General features: G+C 49.2%; 1 protein-coding gene across 1 annotated transcript in view; it reads right to left on the reverse strand.

Annotated features, from left to right (window-relative positions):
- The window catches only part of LOC311125673 (ras-associated and pleckstrin homology domains-containing protein 1-like), a gene marked incomplete at both ends in the record, with an annotated part of 89,434 nt that overhangs the window by 32,045 nt on the left and 34,936 nt on the right, over positions 1–22,453 (reverse strand). The window contains 5 exon segments of the mRNA XM_084199702.1: positions 434–499; positions 1,400–1,501; positions 1,504–1,535; positions 4,327–4,486; positions 15,614–15,691. Coding sequence (XP_084055828.1) covers positions 434–499; positions 1,400–1,501; positions 1,504–1,535; positions 4,327–4,486; positions 15,614–15,691 — 438 coding nt within the window.

The following is a 22,453-nucleotide window of genomic DNA, read 5'->3' on the forward strand; positions in this document are numbered from 1 at the left end:
TCAGCATCACCACAGTAGATATTAACACACACCTCAGCATCACCACAGTAGATATTAACACACACCTCAGCATCACCATAGTAGATATTAACACACACCTCAGCATCACCATAGTAGATATTAACACACACCTCAGCATCACCATAGTAGATATTAACGCACACCTCAGCATTACCATAGTAGATATTAACACACACCTCAGCATCACCATAGTAGATATTAACACACACACCTCAGCATCACCATAGTAGATATTAACACACACACCTCAGCATCACCATAGTAGATATTAACGCAAGGTAACAGTTACAACATAACAGTCTGAAATGCCTGAATAAGTTAACTTGTCATCTCGTTGGGTGTTCTGGTGAGGTGTTCTGGTGAGGTGTTCTGGTGAGGTGTTATGAAGGAGTGATGAGGCTGCATATCATACCTCTAGTAGAGCCTCCTTGTTCCGGTCTGCCATCTCACACGTCTCCTTCCGCCCCAACAAATAGTTCTGTGAATTTCCAGGTGAGGGAAAGGAGGCAGGGAAAGGTCAATCAGGGTATGACAGTAAAGTTGAACAAAACCAAAAATGTATTGCAGTCTGTCTTTGTCCATAGACTGCTTTCACAGTAAAGAAACAAATATCTAAATATGGAATTTAGCTGAACTATCCCTTTAACATCGTATTAGAGAACAGTCACTTTCAGTAAAACTAAAATCGACTGTTCACCAAGGACACAGCCATGCTCACCAGCTCCCAGTCTCATTCCTAATCTATTATTCATAGCATCACCATCTACAACATACTGACCTGGATCTGAAGGACACGCTGGGGGGAGGGGGGGGGTAGCTGACTGATACTACTGTGGGTATCCATTTTGGTGAAACCGTTTTATTTAAGGCAGCTCAGCCTCAGTCAGTGCATTTCTGCATTGGTTGTATAATCTGCATCAATTGTATAATCTGCATTGGTTGTATAATCTGCATCAATTGTATAATCTGCATTGGTTGTATAATCTGCATTGTTGTATAATCTGCATCAATTGTATAATCTGCATCAATTGATTGTAACTCAGGTGAGAAGGCTTATCTGTAGTATATCGGGAATTGATTATTCAAATGGTTGGAATGCAGTTTCAGCTAATCAGCATCCAGGAATGCAACTACCCACGTCAGAACTACCCACGTCACAACTACCCACGTCACAACTACCCACGTCACAACTACCCACGTCAGAACTACCCACGTCACAACTACCCACGTCACAACTACCCACGTCACAACTACCCACGTCACAACTACCCACGTCACAACTACCCACGTCACAACTACCCACGTCAGAACTACCCACGTCAGAACTACCCACGTCAGTAGGCCTCTATAACAATAATGCAGTGGTTGTCTGTCGTACCTGTGGGTTCTTGAAGAGGGCGTACTTCTCGATGCGTTCTATGAACATCAGTCTGTTCTGGCTGTCTCTGGTCCAGTTCAGAAGGCCGTCCACCAGGTTCTCATGGTCAGGTTCTCATGGTCCTCAAAGATACGCTCTGGAGGGAAGTTAGAAGGAGAGATAGACTTATCACCACCGGAGGACCTGAGCCCTAGGACCATGCCTCAGGACTACCTGGCCTGATGACTCCTGGCTGTCCCCAGTCCACCTGGTCATGCTGCTGCTCCAGTTTCTGCTGTTCTGCCTGCGGCTATGGAACCCTGACCTGTTCACTGGACGTGCTGCCTTGTCCCAGACTAAATAAACCTTAAACCCAACAGTCAATTTAATTTATATTCATAAATGGTTGAATAAAGAAAAGCAGTAAACAGGTCTGATAAATTATTTTGCCAAAGGTAGGATTTGAACCCTGGTATGTAGGGGTGGAAGCCATTGTCATCAACATTAAGCCATGGAGACTTGAGTGTTGGCAGCCTAAAATGGTGGATTTAGACAGCACCGGGCAATTATTATTATTTAGAGATGTTATTATATTATTAGAGAGGAGAGAGACACGCAGAGAGAGGAGAGACAGAGGAGAAAGATAGAGAGAGAGACAGACACACAGAGAGAGGAGAGAGAGACAGAGACAGAGAGAGAGAGACAGACACAGAGAGAGAGAGAGACAGAGAGAGAGAGAGACAGAGAGAGAGAGACAGACACAGAGAGAGAGAGAGAGAGAGAGAGAGAGAGAGAGACACAGAGAGAGAGAGACAGAGAGAGAGAGAGAGACAGACACAGAGAGAGAGAGAGAGAGACAGAGAGAGAGAGAGAGAGACAGACACAGAGAGAGAGAGAGAGAGAGAGAGAGAGAGACAGAGAGAGAGAGAGACAGAGAGAGACAGAGAGAGAGAGAGAGAGACAGAGAGAGAGAGAGAGACAGAGAGAGAGAGAGAGAGAGAGAGAGAGACAGAGAGAGAGAGAGAGAGAGAGAGAGAGAGAGACACACAGAGAGAGGAGAGAGAGAGAGAGAGACAGAGAGAGGAGAGAGAAAATGTATGACCATAGAGACACATATTTCCCTCAGATTAAACAGATCCACAAAGAACCAGTGAAGAACAAACACCATTGTAAATACAACCCATATTTATGTTGATTTATTTTCCCATTTGTACTTTAACTATTTGCACATTGTTACAACACTGTATATAGACATAATATGACATTTGAAATGTCTTTATTCTTTTGGAACTTCTGAGTGTAATGTTTACTGTTAATATTTATTGTTTATTTCACTTTTGTTTATTATCTACCTCACTTGCTTTGGCAATGTTAACATACGTTTCCCATGCCAATAAAGCCCTTAAATTGAGTTAAGAGGCTGGCCCAGCTTGGCCAGTCAGAGAACGCCCTGGAGATATAGGTTAGGTCACATGCATGATCGCTCTGGACCTACATAGACTGAGGCAGAGCTGTGTGTTCAGTGAGGCTGCATTCTGCTGCACTGTGATGACAGTAGACCACATATTACTAACAGCCCCTCCCAACGGTGACCAACCCTCTCTGATGACAGCAGACCACACCACCAGACACAGGAGAGGAGGGAGGGTGGTCCATATTACTAACAGCCCCTCCCAACGGTGACCAACCCTCTCTGATGACAGCAGACCACACCACCAGACACAGGAGAGGAGGGAGGGTGGTCCATATTACTAACAGCCCCTCCCAACGGTGACCAACCCTCTCTGATGACAGCAGACCACACCACCAGACACAGGAGAGGAGGGAGGGTGGTCCATATTACTAACAGTCCCTCCCAACAGCCACTAACCCTCTCTGATGACAGCAGACCACACCACCAGACACAGGAGAGGAGGGAGGGTGGTCCATATTACTAACAGCCCCTCCCAACGGTGACCAACCCTCTCTGATGACAGCAGACCACACCACCAGACACAGGAGAGGAGGGAGGGTGGTCCATATTACTAACAGCCCCTCCCAACGGTGACCAACCCTCTCTGATGACAGCAGACCACACCACCAGACACAGGAGAGGAGGGAGGGTGGTCCATATTACTAACAGCCCCTCCCAACGGTGACCAACCCTCTCTGATGACAGCAGACCACACCACCAGACACAGGAGAGGAGGGAGGGTGGTCCATATTACTAACAGCCCCTCCCAACAGCCACTAACCCTCTCTGATGACAGCAGACCACACCACCAGACACAGGAGAGGAGGGAGGGTGGTCCATATTACTAACAGCCCCTCCCAACAGCCACTAACCCTCTCTGATGACAGCAGACCACACCACCAGACACAGGAGAGGAGGGAGGGTGGTCCATATTACTAACAGCCCCTCCCAACGGTGACCAACCCTCTCTGATGACAGCAGACCACACCACCAGACACAGGAGAGGAGGGAGGGTGGTCCATATTACTAACAGCCCCTCCCAACGGCGACCAACTCTCTCTGCTGCACTGTGATGACAGTTGACCACATATTACTAACAGCCCCTCCCAACGGTGACCAACCCTCTCTGATGACAGCAGACCACACCACCAGACACAGGAGAGGAGGGAGGGTGGTCCATATTACTAACAGCCCCTCTCAACAGCCACTAACCCTCTCTGCTGCAGAATGTCAATGGCTTTCAATACCCTGCCTCATATTCTAAGCAATTGAGTTCAATCTTTTCATCCCTGTTGTGGTTCCCCCCCCCTCCCCACAGCCACATGAGGATTGCAGTGGCTGGTAATCCTTTTGGCATTTCAGAAAATCAACTGGGAAATTATATAAAGAATGTGTGTGTCATCGCTCCAGCCTTGAGGCACCTTTCCATCTGCAGTCGGAGCAGTGTCCACAGTGTGTGTGTGTGTGTGTGTGTGTGTGTGTGTTTTCTCCTTACCCATCTGCAGTTCGTTGATGGTCTCCACCAGGGACCAGTCAGGGCTGTAGCCACAGTGGGACTTGTCCAACAAGCTGTCCAGAACCTGTCTGACAGTCTGTCTTTCGTCCACCATCATGGTCTTAGAGCTCTCATCTGACAGGTGCACTCTGATCACCAGCTAGAGAGGAGAGGAGACACAGGAAGGGTTAGATTCATATTCTGGAATGATAGAAAATATACAATGTCTGATAAGCAGCCAGAGGACAAGGGACACGGAGACAGGTTGTCTTCACAGGAGATCACCAGCCAGAGGACAAGGGACACAGAGACAGGATGTCTTCACAGGAGATCACCAGCCAGAGGACAAGGGACACAGAGACAGGATGTCTTCACAGGAGATCACCAGCCAGAGGACAAGGGACACAGAGACAGGATGTCTTCACAGGAGTGATGGTCACATCAGACTCCTTATGTCCAGTAGAATGAAAGCATTAGCTACAAGGAACCACACACAGGAAAGGACAGCAGTTTCCCTTTACATCACATACTGATCACATCTGGATAACATACCATTTTGTGTATTAATGCTCTTGAATGTGGAAATATGCAGAAACACAGTCTGAAAAGGTGTTGCTCACATGAAGTCAAACAGTTGTGATTTGAAACATTTCAGCAACATTAGTGATCATTTGCTGTATTAAACGCTCCCCGAGGCCCCTCATAATCTACTGACCTCACTATCCCGCACATAGGACACTGGATCTCCCCGAGGCCCCTCATAACCTCTACTGACCTCACTATCCCGCACATAGGACACTGGATCTCCCCGAGGCCCCTCATAACCTCTACTGACCTCACTCTACCGCACCTAGAGCACTGGATCTCCCCGAGGCCCCTCATAACCTCTACTGACCTCACTATCCCGCACATAGGACACTGGATCTCCCCGAGGCCCCTCATAACCTCTACTGACCTCACTCTACCGCACATAGGACACTGGATCTCCCCGAGGCCCCTCATAACCTCTACTGACCTCACTATCCCGCACATAGGACACTGGATCTCCCCGAGGCCCCTCATAACCTCTACTGACCTCACTATCCCGCACATAGGACACTGGATCTCCCCGAGGCCCCTCATAACCTCTACTGACCTCACTATCCCGCACATAGGACACTGGATCTCCCCGAGGCCCCTCATAACCTCTACTGACCTCACTATCCCGCACCTAGGACACTGGATCTCCCCGAGGCCCCTCATAACCTCTACTGACCTCACTATCCCGCACCTAGGACACTGGATCTCCCCGAGGCCCCTCATAACCTCTACTGACCTCACTCTACCGCACATAGGACACTGGATCTCCCCGAGGCCCCTCATAACCTCTACTGACCTCACTATCCCGCACCTAGGACACTGGATCTCCCCGAGGCCCCTCATAACCTCTACTGACCTCACTCTACCGCACATAGGACACTGGATCTCAAATCCACTCTACAGAAGGATCGGATCAGGGAGGGGATATGAAAGAACCTACATAACTGACAGAAACTCCCTCACCACCCTTCCCCATTCTGAGTATTAGGGGAGAGTGGGGTAAGTTCCTGACCACCCTTCCCCATTCTGAGTATTAGGGGAGAGTGGGGTAAGTTCCTGACCACCCTTCCCCATTCTGAGTATTAGGGGAGAGTGGGGTAAGTCCCTGACCACCCTTCCCCATTCTGAGTATTAGGGGAGAGTGGGGTAAGTCCCTGACCACCCTTCCCCATTCTGAGTATTAGGGGAGAGTGGGGTAAGTTCACCAAATATTTAGGAAGAGGTCATCGTTTCATCTGAAGGAACAAAACGTGGTAAGCAAGATACAGTCGGTCAAAAAAACAGATTTTCATCAAGTCATATTAATTTATTGTGTTAGAGGTTTCTAAACCAAAGTAGATAATTTAAAGATTGTTTTATACATCAGTTGGGATCTCTATAAATTGCAATATGAGGTCCTAAACCTAGCATGAAAGTGCATCCTTGTGGCTGTGTGGGTTAAGCCGAGCAAATGGCAATTGCGTAAGTTGAGCCAATGGTTGAGCCAATGGCAAGTTGATGCAAATTGAAGTGTTTTCTTCCCAGGCAGAATGCAAGGCATTATGGGATATGAGGTAAGAACAGGGCCTGATTTAAAAAGTTTTAAAAAATACAAAGTGTTTGTTAGGTGTTAAAATATGATTCAAATGATTACATCTATGGTACAAACAACTGTGTGTGTGTGTGTGTTTAATTGATGGTACCAACAACCATAATAATAATAATAATAATAATAATAATAATAATAATAATAATAATAATAATAATATGCCATTTAGCAGACACTTTTATCCAAAGCGACTTACAGTCATGCGTGCATACATTTTTACGTATGGGTGGTCCCGGGGATCGAACCCACTACCCTGGCGTTACAAGCGCCATGCTCTACCAATTGAGCTACAGAGGACCATGTAATCATATACACTGAACAAAAATATAAATACATCATGCAACAATTTCAAAGATTTTACTGAGTTACAGTTCACATAAGGAAATCAGTCAATTTAAATAAATAAATTAGGCCCTAATTTATGGATTTCACATGACTCGGAATACAGATATGCATCTGTTAGTCGCAGAAAACCAGTCAGTATCTGGTGTGACCACCATTTGTCTCATGCAGTGCAACACATCTCCTTCGCATAGAGTTAATCAGGCTGTTGATATTGGCCTGTGGAATGTTGTCCCACTCCTCTTCAATGGTTGTGTGAAGTTGCTGGATATTGGCAGACCTGGAACACGCTGTCGTACACGTTGATCCAGAGCATCCCAAACATGCTTAAAGGGTGACATGTCTGGTGAGTATGCAGGCCATGGAAGAACTGGGACATTTCCAGCTTGCAGGAATTGTGTACAGACAGATCCTTGCGACATGGGGCCGTGCATTATCATGCTGAAACATGAGGTGATGGCGGAGGATGAATGGCACCAGGATCTCGTCACGGTATCTCTGTGCAATCAAATTGCCATTGATGAAATGCAATTGTGTATGTTGCCCATAGCTTATGCCTGCCCATACCATAACCCCACCACCATGGGGCACTCTGTTCACAATGTTGACATCAGCAAACCACTCGCCCACACGACACCATACACACTGTCTGCCATCTGCCCGGTACAGTTGAAACTGCGATTCATCTGTGAAGAGTACACATCTCCAGCGTGCCAGTGGCCATCGAAGGTGAGCATTTGCCCACTGAAGTCGATTACGACGCCAAACTGCCGTCAGGTCAAGACCCTGGTGAGGACGACGAGCACGCAGCTGAGCTTCCCTGAGACAGTTTCTGACAGTTTGTCTAGACATTCTTTGGTTGTGCAAAACCCACAGTTTCATCAGTTGACTGGTCTCAGACGATGCCGCAGGTGAAGAAGTCAGATGTGGAGGTCCTGGGTTGGCGTGGTTACACGCTGGACGTACTGCTAAATCATCTAAAACGACGTTGGGAGGCGGCTTATGGTAGAGAAATTAACATTAAATTCTCTGGCAACAGCTCTGGTGGACATTCCTGCAGTCAGCATGCCAATTGCACGCTCCCTCAAAACTTGAGACATCTGTGGCATTGTGTTGTGTGACAAAACTGCACATTTTTAGAGTGGCCATTTATTGTCCCCAGCACAAGGTGCACCTGTGTAATGATCATGCTGTTTACAAAATGGGGCTCAGGTGGCGAGTGTGGTGGGGGTGTTGTAATGGGCGTGACTAATGGGCACAGTCTCTGAATCAAATCAAATCAAATTTTATTGGTCACATGCGCCGAATACAACAGGTGCAGACATTACAGTGAAATGCTTACTTACAGCCCTTAACCAACAGTGCATTTATTTTAAACAAAAAAGTAAGAATAAAACAACAACAAAAAAGTGTTGAGAAAAAAAGAGCAGAAGTAAAAAATAAAGTGACAGTAGGGAGGCTATATATACAATAGAATAAAGTGACAGTAGGGAGGCTATATATACAGGGGGGTACCGTTGCATAGTCAGTGTGCGGGGACACAATGACTATCTGAGTGACTGAAACATAACAAAAATCAATGCCATGATTTTTGGAATTTTAGATTTTCCCCGACTGTCTAGTTTAATTTAGTTCCCCAAAGCTGGAAGGGGAACCCCTGATCTACAGCAGCCTCAACAGCACCCTCTAGGGAAGCACCATGGTGTAGCCGGAGGACTGCTATTTTCCGTCCTCCTCTGGGTACAAAACCTAGGAGCCTCATGGTTGTCAGCCCCTTCCATATACTAACACAGTAATTATGACGACTTCCAGAGGACGTCCTCCAACCTATCAGAGCTCTTGCAGTATAAACTAACATCTTGTCCATCCAATCAAAGGAGCAGAATGAATCAGGTTCATCTGCCTCACCTAAAGCCCATTCTGGTGGGAAGCTTCTATAGACCACCAAGTGCTAAAAGTCAGTATCTGGATAACGTGTGAAATGCTTGATAATGTATGTGATAAACAGAGAGGTATATTTTCTGGGTGATTTAAATATTGACTGGCTTTCATCAAGCTGCCCACTCAATAAAAAGCTTCAAACTGTAACCAGTGCCTACAACCTGGTTCAGGTTATCAGTCAACCTACCAGGGTAGTTACAAACAGCACAGGAATGAAATCATCAACATGTATTGATCACATCTTTACTAATGCTGCAGAAATTTGCTTGAAAGCAGTATCCAAATCCATTGGACGTAGTGATCACAATATAGTAGCCATATCTAGGAAAGCCAAAGTTCCAAAGGTTGGGCCTAATATAGTGTATAAGAGGTCATAAAATAAATGTTGTAGTGATTCCAATGTTGTTGATGTAAAGAATATATGTTGGTCCGTGGTGTGTAATGAGGAGCAAACAGACGCTGCACTTGACACATTTATGAAATTGCTTATTCCAGTGACTAATAAGCATACACCCATTAAGAAAATGACTGTAAAAACTGTTAAATCCCTGTGTATGGTTGAGAGGGATGAGGCAAAAGGAATGGCAAATAAGTCTGGCTGCACAACCGATTGGCAAACGTATTGCAAATTGAGAAATCGTGACTAAACTGAATAAAAAGGAGAAGAAACTACACTATGAAATAAAGATAAATGACATAAAGAATGATAATAAAAAGCTTTGGAGCACCTTAAATGACATTTTGGGAAAAAAGGCAAACTCAGCTCCATCATTCATTGAATCAGATGGCTCATTCATCACAAAACTAACTGATATTGCCAACTACTTTAATAATTGTTTCATTGGCAAGATTAGCAAACGTAGGAATGACATGCCAGCAACAAACGCTGACACTATACATCCAAGTATATCTGACCAAATTATGAAAGACAAGCATTATAATTTTGAATTCCGTAAAGTGAGTGTGGAAGAGGTGAAAACATTATTGTTGTCTGTCAACAATGACAAGCCACCGAGGTCTGACAACTTGGATGGAAAATTGTTGAGGATAATAGCGGACGATATTGCCACTCCTATTTGCCATATTTTCAATTTAAGCCTACTAGAAAGTGTGTGCCCTCAGGCCTGGAGGGAAGCTAAAGTCATTCCGCTACCTAAGAATAGTAAAGCCCCCTTTACTGGCTCGAATAGCCGACCAATCAGCCTGTTACCAACCCTTAGTAAACTTTTGGAAAAAATTGTGTTTGACCAGATACAATGCTATTTTACTGTAAACAAATTGACAACAGACTTTCAGCACGCTTATAGAGAAGGACATTCAACAAGCACAGCACTTACACAAATGACTGATGATTGGCTGAGAGAAATTGATGATAAAAAGATTGTGGGGGCTGTTTTGTTAGACTTCAGTGTGGCTTTTGACTTTATCGATCATAATCTGTTGATGGAAAAACTTGTGTTATGGCTTTACACCCCCTGCTATAATGTGGATAAAGAGTTACCTGTCTAACAGAACACAGAGGGTGTTCTTTAATGGAAGCCTCCAACATAATCCAGGTAGAATCAGGAATTCCCCAGGGCAGCTGTCTAGGCCCATTACTTTTTTCAATCTTTACTAATGACATGCCACTGGCTTTGAGTAAAGCAAGTGTGTCTATGTATGCGGATGACTCAACACTATACACGCTCCAGCAGGTATATCTCACTGGTCATTCCCAAAGCCAACACCTCCTTTGGCCGCCATTCCTTCCAGTTCTCTGCTGCCAATGACTGGAACAAATTGCAAAAATCTCTGAAGCTGGAGACTCTTATCTCCCTCACTAACTTTAAGCATCAGTTGTCAGAGCACCTTACCGATCACTGCACCTGTACACAGCCTGAAATTAGCCCACCCAACTACCTCATCCCTATATTGTTATTTATTTTGCTCTTTTGCACCCCAGTATCTCTATTTGCACATAATCTCTTGCACATCTAGCATTCCAGTGTTAATACTAATTGTAATTATTTTGCACTATAGCCTATTTATTGCCTTACCTCCATAACTTGCTACATTTGCACACACTGTATATATATTTTCTGTTGTATTTTTTGACTTTATGTTTTTTTACCCCATATGTAACTCTGTGTTGTTGTTTTTATCGCACTGCTTTGCTTTATCTTGGCCAGGTCGCAGTTGTAAATGAGAACTTGTTCTCAACTGGCTTACCTGGTTAAATAAAGGTGAAATAACAAAAAAATAAAAAATACAGCGACTGAAATGACTGCAACACTTAACAAAGAGCAACAGTTAGTTTCAGAGTGGGTGGCAAGGAATAAGTTAGTCCTAAATATTTCAAAAACTAAAAGCATTGTATTTGGGACAAATCATTCACTAAACCTCAACTAAATATTTTAATAAATAATGTGGTAATTGAGCAAGTTGAGGTGACTAAACAGCTTGGAGTAACCCTGGATTGTAAACTGTCTTGGTCAAAACATATTGATACAACAGTAGCTAAGATGGGGAGAAGTATGTCCATAATAAAGCGCTGCTCTACCTTCTTAACAGCACTATCAACAAGGCAGGTCCTACAGGCCCTAGTTTTGTCGCACCTGGACTACTGTTCAGTCGTGTGGTCAGGTGCCACAAAGAGGGACTTAGGAAAATTGCAATTGGCTCGGCTGGCCCTTGGATGTACACAGAGAGCTAACAATAATATGCATGTCAATCTCTCCTGGCTCAAAGTGGATGAGAGATTGACTTCATCACTGCTTGTGTTTGTGAGAGGTATTGACATGTTGAATAGACAGAGCTGTCTGTTTGAACTACTGGCAACAGCTCGGACACCCATGCGTACCTCACAAGACATGCCACCAGAGGTCTCTTCACAGTCCCCAAGTCCAGAACAGACTATGTGAGGCCCACAGTACTACATAGAGCCATGACTACATGGAACTCTATTCCACATCAAGTAACTGATGCAAGCAGTAAAATTAGATTTAAAAAACAGATAAAAATACACCTTATGGAACAGTGGGGACTGTGAAGCAACACAAACATAGGCACAGACACCTGCATACACACACACGATAACATACGCACTATACACACACGTACACATAGAATTTTGTATTGTAGATACAGTGGGGAGAACAAGTATTTGATACACTGCCGATTTTGCAGGTTTTCCTACTTACAAAGCATGTAGAGGTCTGTAATTCAAAAATCCAGAAAATCACATTGTATGATTTTTAAGTAATTAATTTGCATTTTATTGCATGACATAAGTATTTGATACATCAGAAAAGCAGAACTTAATATTTGGTACAGAAACCTTTGTTTGCAATTACAGAGATCATACGTTTCCTGTAGGTCTTGACCAGGTTTGCACACACTGCAGCAGGGATTTTGGCCCACTCCTCCATACAGACCTTCTCCAGATCCTTCAGGTTTCGGGGCTGTCGCTGGGCAATACGGACTTTCAGCTCCCTCCAAAGATTTTCTATTGGGTTCAGGTCTGGAGACTGGCTAGGCCACTCCAGGACCTTGAGATGCTTCTTACGGAGCCACTCCTTAGTTGCCCTGGCTGTGTGTTTCGGGTCGTTGTCATGCTGGAAGACCCAGCCACGACCCATCTTCAATGCTCTTACTGAGGGAAGGAGGTTTTTTGCCAAGATCTCGCGATACATGGCCCCATCCATCCTCCCCTCAATACGGTGCAGTCATCCTGTCCCCTTTGCAGAAAAGCATCCCCAAAGAATGATGTTTCCACCTCCATGCTTCACGGTTGGGATGGTGTTCTTGGGGTTGTACTCATCCTTCTTCCTCCAAACACGGCGAGTGGAGTTTAGACCAAAAAGCTCTATTTTTGTCTCATCAGACCACATGACCTTCTCCCATTCCTCCTCTGGATCATCCAGATGGTCATTGGCAAACTTAAGACGGGCCTGGACATGCGCTGGCTTGAGCAGGGGGACCTTGCGTGCGCTGCAGGATTTTAATCCATGACGGCGTAGTGTGTTACTAATGGTTTTCTTTGATCCTGTGGTTCCAGCTCTCTTCAGGTCATTGACCAGGTCCTGCCGTGTAGTTCTGGGCTGATCCCTCACCTTCCTCATGATCATTGATGCCCCACGAGGTGAGATCTTGCATGGAGCCCCAGACCGAGGGTGATTGACCGTCATCTTGAACTTCTTCCATTTTCTAATAATTGCACCAACAGTTGTTGCTTTCTCACCAAGCTGCTTGCCTATTGTCCTGTAGCCCATCCCAGCCTTGTGCAGGTCTACAATTTTATCCCTGATGTCCTTACACAGCTCTCTGGTCTTGGCCATTGTGGAGAGGTTGGAGTCTGTTTGATTGAGTGTGTGGACAGGTGTCTTTTATACAGGTAACGAGTTCAAACAGGTGCAGTTAATACAGGTAATGAGTGGAGAACAGGAGGGCTTCTTAAAGAAAAACGAACAGGTCTGTGAGAGCCGGAATTCTTACTGGTTGGTAGGTGATCAAATACTTATGGCATGCAATAAAATGCAAATTAATTACTTAAAAATCATACAATGTGATTTTTCTGGATTTTTGTTTTAGATTCCGTCTCTCACAGTTGAAGTGTACCTATGATAAAAATGACAGACCTCTACATGCTTTGTAAGTAGGAAAACCTGCAAAATCGGCAGTGTATCAAATACTTGTTCTCCCCACTGTATGTGGTAGGGGCCTGAGGGAACACAGTGTGTTGTGAAATCTGTGAATGTATTGTAATGTTTTTAAAATAGTATGAACTGCCTTAATTTTGCTGGACCCCAGGAAGAGTAGCTGCTGCCTTGGGGATCCATAATAAATACTAAGGCATAAGTTACAGCTAGCTAGCACTGCAGTGCATAACATGTGGTGAGTAGTTGACTCAAAGAGAGAGAAAGACAATAGTTGAACAGTTTTCAACAAATAAAGGAGAAGCAGCATAGAGTGCTATATTTCATTGTAATTTATTTTGTATTTTCTTAGTTTACCTTTCATTTAACAAATGCAGCTAATTTAGCCTACTCAACAACCTGACTCAAACAGAGATGAATGCTATTTATGTTAGCTAGCTGGCTAAGGCTATCCAACACACCAACTCCTCCAAGTTCAGGTTTATTCATTTATTGCCACCAGGGCCCGCCGGTGTAACTGCTAGCTTGCTACACATGGATTGGATTGTGGGTTTACTAACACGTTAGTTCTAGTTTGTTAATGATAACGTTAATATGGTGACAATGATGTAGGCTGTGTTGAGGTTAGCGGTTATGGTATGAAGGTTTGGCTTGGAGAGGTTAGCGGTTATGGTATGAAGGTTTGGCTTAATGGCTTGGAGAGGTTTTTGCGCCTGATCACAGACAGCTGTTGTGTTGTGCATTGAAGCGAAGGGAAAAGGTGAGAGGAGATGCGAGTAGGAATACAACGAGCCAAGTGATGATGCTGTACGTGGCTGCTATGAAAGTGATCATGCTGTTTGTATGTGGCTGCTATGAAAGTGATGATGCTGTACGTGGCTGTTATGAAAGTGAACTGTGTGCGCAGGTGATCAGGTGTGTATTCATTCCACCGATTATTTTACAAAACGTTTCTTAAATGAAACAAAACAATGAGGGACCTACCTGAATGTGTCCAATAGAAACGTTCCATTTGGACTAATGATTACACCCCAGATCAGCTAGAGGCAGGCAAGAGAGGACTAATGATTACACCCCAGATCAGCTAGAGGCAGGCAAGACTGTGTAACGCGGTATTGAATGTGTCACTGTCTGTCACCTTGATTACTAAAAAATGTATCCCGACCTGTGCACCTGCATTATAAACTTTAATTTGTTGGTTGTAGCAACCCCATGATGGGTATAGGGCAACCTAAACCTATGGATGTTACAGTGAGCTGGGTGAATGGAATATGAATGACATCATCCAATACACTGTAATAGAAATAAGGCCATGCTCTTAAAACATGTTTTTGTCCTCCCTAATCTCTAAGGGCACCACACACACACACACACACACACACACACACACGGAGAGCAGACACTAATCCACCAGCTCATATTTGGCCTTCACTCTGGATTGTTCTGCCATCACATTACACAGTGGCAGAGAGAGAGAGAGAGATAGAGAGAGAGTAGAGGAGGCAGACAGGAAGAGAGTGAGGGAGGGAGAGAGGTAAAGGGAGAGAGGGAAAGAGAGAGAGTAGAGGAGGTAGAGAGTGAGAGAGGGAAAGTGGGAGGTAGAGAGTGAGAGAGGGAAAGAGAGTGAGGGAGTGGGGGAGGGAGAGAGGGAGAGAAAGAGAGAGGTAGAGAGAGAGGAGTAGAGAGAGAGAGTAGAGAGAGTGAGGGACAGAGAGCGGGAGGGAGAGAGAGCGGGAGCGAGAGAGAGAGTGAGGGAGAGAGAGAGGGAGGGAGAGAGAGCGGGAGCGAGAGAGAGGGTGAGGTAGAGAGAGAGGTAGAGAGAGAGGTAGAGAGAGAGGTAGAGAGAGGTAGAGGTAGAGCGAGAGATCGGAGAGAGAGAGGAGAGACAGAGCCTGGGGTCCTGCGTGTCCACTATGACCCCAGCTGCAGTGACCTGAGCCTTATAACAGAGTAGAGCATCAGAGCCTGGTTACATCAAGTCTTCATCACTAATCCTCTGTGTAGACCAGTGAAGCCATCTTGTGTACAAACAAGGTCTATCCATTCCCCTGGGTAAAGCTGTTGCCATCACTTTTAACACAATCTAAGTATGTTTCACAGGTGAATCTCAGGTGTATCAGGTGATAGCTACAGCAGCAGAGATGATCAATATTTTCATTGACATTGACCCTCTATGTAGTAGGAGTCAATCAGGTAAACTCACCTTTTTAACCTGGGCCTCCTTGATCTTCTCCAGAGCCACACGGATCTTCTCTGCCTTCGTCTTGGCAGCCTGCTCCTCCTACACACACACATAATACAAATACTTTATAGATATGTACATAAACACACACACACACACACACACATAAACACACACACACACATAAACACACACACACACACACACACACACACACACACAGCACCATTACAGAAGAATCAACACAGTCCCCCCCCCTCCTCTAGCCACCTCCCATCAGGTGGGAACCTCCACCTCCCATCAGGAGGGAACCTCCACCTCCCATCAGGAGGGAACCTCCACCTCCCATCAGGAGGGAACCTCCACCTCCCATCAGGAGGGAACCTCCACCTCCCATCAGGAGGGAACCTCCACCTCCCATCAGGAGGGAACCTCCAAAACTTCCATAAGGAGGGAACCTCCACCTCCCATCAGGAGGGAACCTCCACCTCCCATCAGGAGGGAACCTCCACCTCCACCTCCACCTCCCATCAGGTGGGAACCTCCACCTCCCATCAGGAGGGAACCTCCACCTCCCATCAGGTGGGAACCTCCACCTCCCATCAGGAGGGAACCTCCACCTCCCATCAGGAGGGAACCTCCACCTCCCATCAGGAGGGAACCTCCACCTCCACCTCCCATCAGGTGGGAACCTCCACCTCCAATCAGGTGGGAACTTCCACCTCCCATCAGGTGGGAACCTCCACCTCCCATCAGGAGGGAACCTCCACCTCCCATCAGGAGGGAACCTCCACCTCCCATCAGGAGGGAACCTCCACCTCCCATCAGGAGGGAACCTCCACCTCCCATCAGGAGGGAACCTCCACCTCCCATCAGGAGGGAACCTCCACCTCCCATCAGGTGGGAACCTCCACCTCCCATCAGGTGGGAACCTCCACCTCCCATCAGGAGGGAACCTCCACCTCCCATCAGGAGGGAACCTCCACCTCCCATCAGGAGGGAACCTCCACCTCCCATCAGGAGGGAACCTCCACCTCCCATCAGGAGGGAACCTCCACCTCCCATCAGGTGGGAACCTCCACCTCCCATCAGGTGGGAACCTCCACCTCCCATCAGGAGGGAACCTCCACCTCCCATCAGGAGGGAACCTCCACCTCCCATCAGGAGGGAACCTCCACCTCCCATCAGGAGGGAACCTCCCATCAGGAGGGAACCTCCACATCCCATCAGGAGGGAACCTCCACCTTCCATCAGGAGGGAACCTCCACCTCCCATCAGGAGGGAACCTCCACCTCCCATCAGGAGGGAACCTCCACCTCCCATCAGGAGGGAACCTCCACCTCCCATCAGGAGGGAACCTCCACCTCCCATCAGGAGGGAACCTCCACCTCCCATCAGGAGGGAACCTCCACCTCCCATCAGGAGGGAACCTCCACCTCCACCTCCCATCAGGAGGGAACCTCCACCTCCCATCAGGAGGGAACCTCCACCTCCCATCAGGAGGGAACCTCCACCTCCCATCAGGAGGGAACCTCCACCTCCCATCAGGAGGGAACCTCCACCTCCACCTCCCATCAGGTGGGAACCTCCACCTCCCATCAGGTGGGAACTTCCACCTCCCATCAGGTGGGAACCTCCACCTCCCATCAGGAGGGAACCTCCACCTCCCATCAGGAGGGAACCTCCACCTCCCATCAGGAGGGAACCTCCACCTCCCATCAGGTGGGAACCTCCACCTCCCATCAGGAGGGAACCTCCACCTCCCATCAGGAGGGAACCTCCACCTCCACCTCCACCTCCCATCAGGAGGGAACCTCCACCTCCCATCAGGTGGGAACCTCCACCTCCCATCAGGAGGGAACCTCCACCTCCCATCAGGAGGGAACCTCCACCTCCCATCAGGAGGGAACCTCCACCTCCCATCAGGTGGGAACCTCCACCTCCCATCATGTGGGAACCTCCACCTCCCATCAGGAGGGAACCTCCACCTCCCATCAGGTGGGAACCTCCACCTCCCATCAGGAGGGAACCTCCACCTCCCATCAGGAGGGAACCTCCACCTCCCATCAGGAGGGAACCTCCACCTCCACCTCCCATCAGGAGGGAACCTCCACCTCCACCTCCCATCAGGAGGGAACCTCCACCTCCCATCAGGTGGGAACCTCCACCTCCCATCAGGAGGGAACCTCCACCTCCCATCAGGTGGGAACTTCCACCTCCCATCAGGAGGGAACCTCCACCTCCCATCAGGAGGGAACCTCCACCTCCCATCAGAGGGAACCTCCACCTCCACCTCCACCTCCCATCAGGTGGGAACCTCCACCTCCCATCAGGTGGGAACCTCCACCTCCCATCAGGAGGGAACCTCCACCTCCACCTCCCATCAGGAGGGAACCTCCACCTCCACCTCCCATCAGGAGGGAACCTCCACCTCCACCAGGAGGGAACCTCCACCTCCCATCAGGTGGGAACCTCCACCTCCCATCAGGAGGGAACCTCCACCTCCCATCAGGAGGGAACCTCCACCTCCACCTCCCATCAGGTGGGAACCTCCACCTCCCATCAGGAGGGAACCTCCACCTCCCATCAGGAGGGAACCTCCACCTCCCATCAGGTGGGAACCTCCACCTCCCATCAGGAGGAACCTCCACCTCCCATCAGGAGGGAACCTCCACCTCCCATCAGGAGGGAACCTCCACCTCCACCTCCACCTCCACCTCCCATCAGGAGGGAACCTCCACCTCCCATCAGGTGGGAACCTCCACCTCCCATCAGGAGGGAACCTCCACCTCCCATCAGGTGGGAACCTCCACCTCCCATCAGGAGGGAACCTCCACCTCCCATCAGGAGGGAACCTCCACCTCCCATCAGGAGGGAACCTCCACCTCCACCTCCCATCAGGAGGGAACCTCCACCTCCCATCAGGTGGGAACCTCCACCTCCCATCAGGAGGGAACCTCCACCTCCCATCAGGTGGGAACCTCCACCTCCCATCAGGAGGGAACCTCCACCTCCCATCAGGAGGGAACCTCCACCTCCCATCAGGAGGGAACCTCCACCTCCCATCAGGTGGGAACCTCCACCTCCCATCAGGAGGGAACCTCCACCTCCCATCAGGAGGGAACCTCCACCTCCCATCAGGAGGGAACCTCCACCTCCACCTCCACCTCCCATCAGGTGGGAACCTCCACCTCCCATCAGGAGGGAACCTCCACCTCCCATCAGGAGGGAACCTCCACCTCCCATCAGGTGGGAACCTCCACCTCCCATCAGGAGGGAACCTCCACCTCCCATCAGGTGGGAACCTCCACCTCCCATCAGGAGGGAACCTCCACCTCCCATCAGGTGGGAACCTCCACCTCCCATCAGGAGGGAACCTCCACCTCCCATCAGGAGGGAACCTCCACCTCCCATCAGGAGGGAACCTCCACCTCCCATCAGGTGGGAACCTCCACCTCCCATCAGGTGGGAACCTCCACCTCCCATCAGGAGGGAACCTCCACCTCCCATCAGGAGGGAACCTCCACCTCCACCTCCCATCAGGAGGGAACCTCCACCTCCCATCAGGTGGGAACCTCCACCTCCCATCAGGAGGGAACCTCCACCTCCCATCAGGAGGGAACCTCCACCTCCCATCAGGAGGGAACCTCCACCTCCACCTCCCATCAGGTGGGAACCTCCACCTCCCATCAGGAGGGAACCTCCACCTCCCATCAGGAGGGAACCTCCACCTCCCATCAGGAGGGAACCTCCACCTCCACCTCCCATCAGGAGGGAACCTCCACCTCCCATCAGGTGGGAACCTCCACCTCCCATCAGGAGGGAACCTCTACCTCCCATCAGGAGGGAACCTCTACCTCCCATCAGGAGGGAACCTCTACCTCCCATCAGGAGGGAACCTCTACCTCCCATCAGGAGGGAACCTCTACCTCCCATCAGGAGGGAACCTCTACCTCCCATCAGGAGGGAACCTCTACCTCCCATCAGGAGGGAACCTCTACCTCCCATCAGGAGGGAACCTCCACCTCCCATCAGGAGGGAACCTCCACCTCCCATCAGGAGGGAACCTCCACCTCCCATCAGGAGGGAACCTCCACCTCCACCTCCCATCAGGTGGGAACTTCCACCTCCCATCAGGAGGGAACCTCCACCTCCCATCAGGAGGGAACCTCCACCTCCCATCAGGAGGGAACCTCCACCTCCCATCAGGAGGGAACCTCCACCTCCCATCAGGTGGAAACCTCCACCTCCCATCAGGAGGGAACCTCCACCTTCCATCAGGAGGGAACCTCCACCTCCCATCAGGAGGGAACCTCCACCTCCACCTCCCATCAGGAGGGAACCTCCACCTCCACCTCCCATCAGGTGGGAACCTCCACCTCCCATCAGGAGGGAACCTCCACCTCCCATCAGGAGGGAACCTCCACCTCCCATCAGGAGGGAACCTCCACCTCCCATCAGGTGGGAACCTCCACCTCCCATCAGGAGGGAACCTCCACCTCCCATCAGGAGGGAACCTCCACCTCCCATCAGGAGGGAACCTCCACCTCCCATCAGGTGGGAACCTCCACCTCCCATCAGGAGGGGACCTCCACCACCCATCAGGAGGGAACCTCCACCTCCCATCAGGAGGGAACCTCCACCTCCCATCAGGAGGGAACCTCCACCTCCCATCAGGAGGGAACCTCCACCTCCCATCAGGAGGGAACCTCCACCTCCCATCAGGAGGGAACCTCCACCTCCACCTCCCATCAGGTGGGAACCTCCACCTCCCATCAGGAGGGAACCTCCACCTCCCATCAGGAGGGAACCTCCACCTCCCATCAGGAGGGAACCTCCACCTCCCATCAGGAGGGAACCTCCACCTCCCATCAGGAGGGAACCTCCACCTCCCATCAGGAGGGAACCTCCACCTCCACCTCCCATCAAGAGGGAACCTCCACCTCCCATCAGGTGGGAACCTCCACCTCCCATCAGGAGGGAACCTCCACCTCCCATCAGGAGGGAACCTCCACCTCCCATCAGGAGAGAACCTCCACCTCCCATCAGGAGGGAACCTCCACCTCCCATCAGGAGGGAACCTCCACCTCCCATCAGGTGGGAACCTCCACCTCCCATCAGGTGGGAACCTCCACCTCCCATCAGGAGGGAACCTCCACCTCCCATCAGGAGGGAACCTCCACCTCCCATCAGGAGGGAACCTCCACCTCCACCTCCCATCAGGAGGGAACCTCCACCTCCCATCAGGTGGGAACCTCCACCTCCCATCAGGTGGGAACCTCCACCTCCCATCAGGAGGGAACCTCCACCTCCCATCAGGAGGGAACCTCCACCTCCCATCAGGAGGGAACCTCCACCTCCACCTCCCATCAGGAGGGAACCTCCACCTCCCATCAGGTGGGAACCTCCACCTCCCATCAGGAGGGAACCTCCACCTCCCATCAGGAGGGAACCTCCACCTCCCATCAGGAGGGAACCTCCACCTCCCATCAGGAGGGAACCTCCACCTCCCATCAGGAGGGAACCTCCACCTCCCATCAGGAGGGAACCTCCACCACCCATCAGGAGGGAACCTCCACCTCCACCTCCCATCAGGAGGGAACCTCCACCTCCCATCAGGAGGGAACCTCCACCTCCCATCAGGAGGGAACCTCCACCTCCCATCAGGAGGGAACCTCCACCTCCCATCAGGAGGGAACCTCCACCTCCACCTCCCATCAGGTGGGAACCTCCACCTCCCATCAGGAGGGAACCTTCCCCTCCCATCAGGAGGGAACCTCCACCTCCCATCAGGAGGGAACCTCCACCTCCCATCAGGTGGGAACCTCCACCTCCCATCAGGAGGGAACCTCCACCTCCCATCAGGAGGGAACCTCCACCTCCCATCAGGAGGGAACCTCCACCTCCACCTCCCATCAGGAGGGAACCTCCACCTCCCTCACTCCATAGCTGCTCTCCTCCTTACCTGGCTTCTCCAACAGGATGCCATTGTGACTACGTCGATCTACACCAGGCAGTGTTTCTGTGTTCCAATACATATATTCCCCGTTTCTAGAAGGCTCAGAATTTAAGTGCGTCTTTGGTATAAAATCTGTCTCATTGTCGTCAGAGCAGTGCCTTGTCTTTCAGAGATGGCCTCTGTTAAAATCTTCCCGTTGTTTCATATTATCCCAGATTAGCATTCGGACGACGCTACATTTTGAACCAATTCTCTGCAGTAGAGAAGCTGTTCTCTCTTCCATATAAAGCAGTTAGTTATTCCTGTCAGCTCCAAAGCACTTCCTCAAACAGGAAGAGTCAGAATATCTCACAGTAAAGAACAACAACAAGACCGTCCCGACTCCTGTAGTTAATAAACCAATCCAGTTAGTCCATTACCGTCCTTGCCCGGTGAGGAGCTTCCCAATCACAGAGATATACGTATGAGACTAGTAAGTAAACTAGACAATCTGAAATGACTCCAGTGGTGCTGCTCAGACAAGACACCTTAACATGTGCTCAGCAAGAGAGAAACTGAGAACAGGAAAGGAGAGGATCTACATCCCTGACAGAGAGCGAGGGAGGAGGGGCTGGCTTGGCTGACGGTGATCCCTCTCTCTCTGCTGTGATAATGATCTCTCTCTCCCACGCCCTCCCCCTCTCCTTCCCTTTTTGTGTTACAGCGTGAATTTAAAATGGATTAAATTGAGATTTTGTGTCACTGGCCTACACACAATACCCCATAATGTCAAAGTGGAATTATATGTTTTTAGAAATGTTTACAAATTATTTAAACATGAAAATCTGAAATGTCTTGAGACAAAAAGTATTCAACCCCTTTGTTATGGCAAGCATAAGTAAGTTCAGGAGTAAAAATGTGCT

This window comes from Coregonus lavaretus (genome assembly GCF_964263955.1).
Source record: "Coregonus lavaretus genome assembly, contig: HAP1_SCAFFOLD_432, whole genome shotgun sequence".
In the NCBI taxonomy this organism is placed as follows: Eukaryota; Metazoa; Chordata; class Actinopteri; order Salmoniformes; family Salmonidae; genus Coregonus; species Coregonus lavaretus.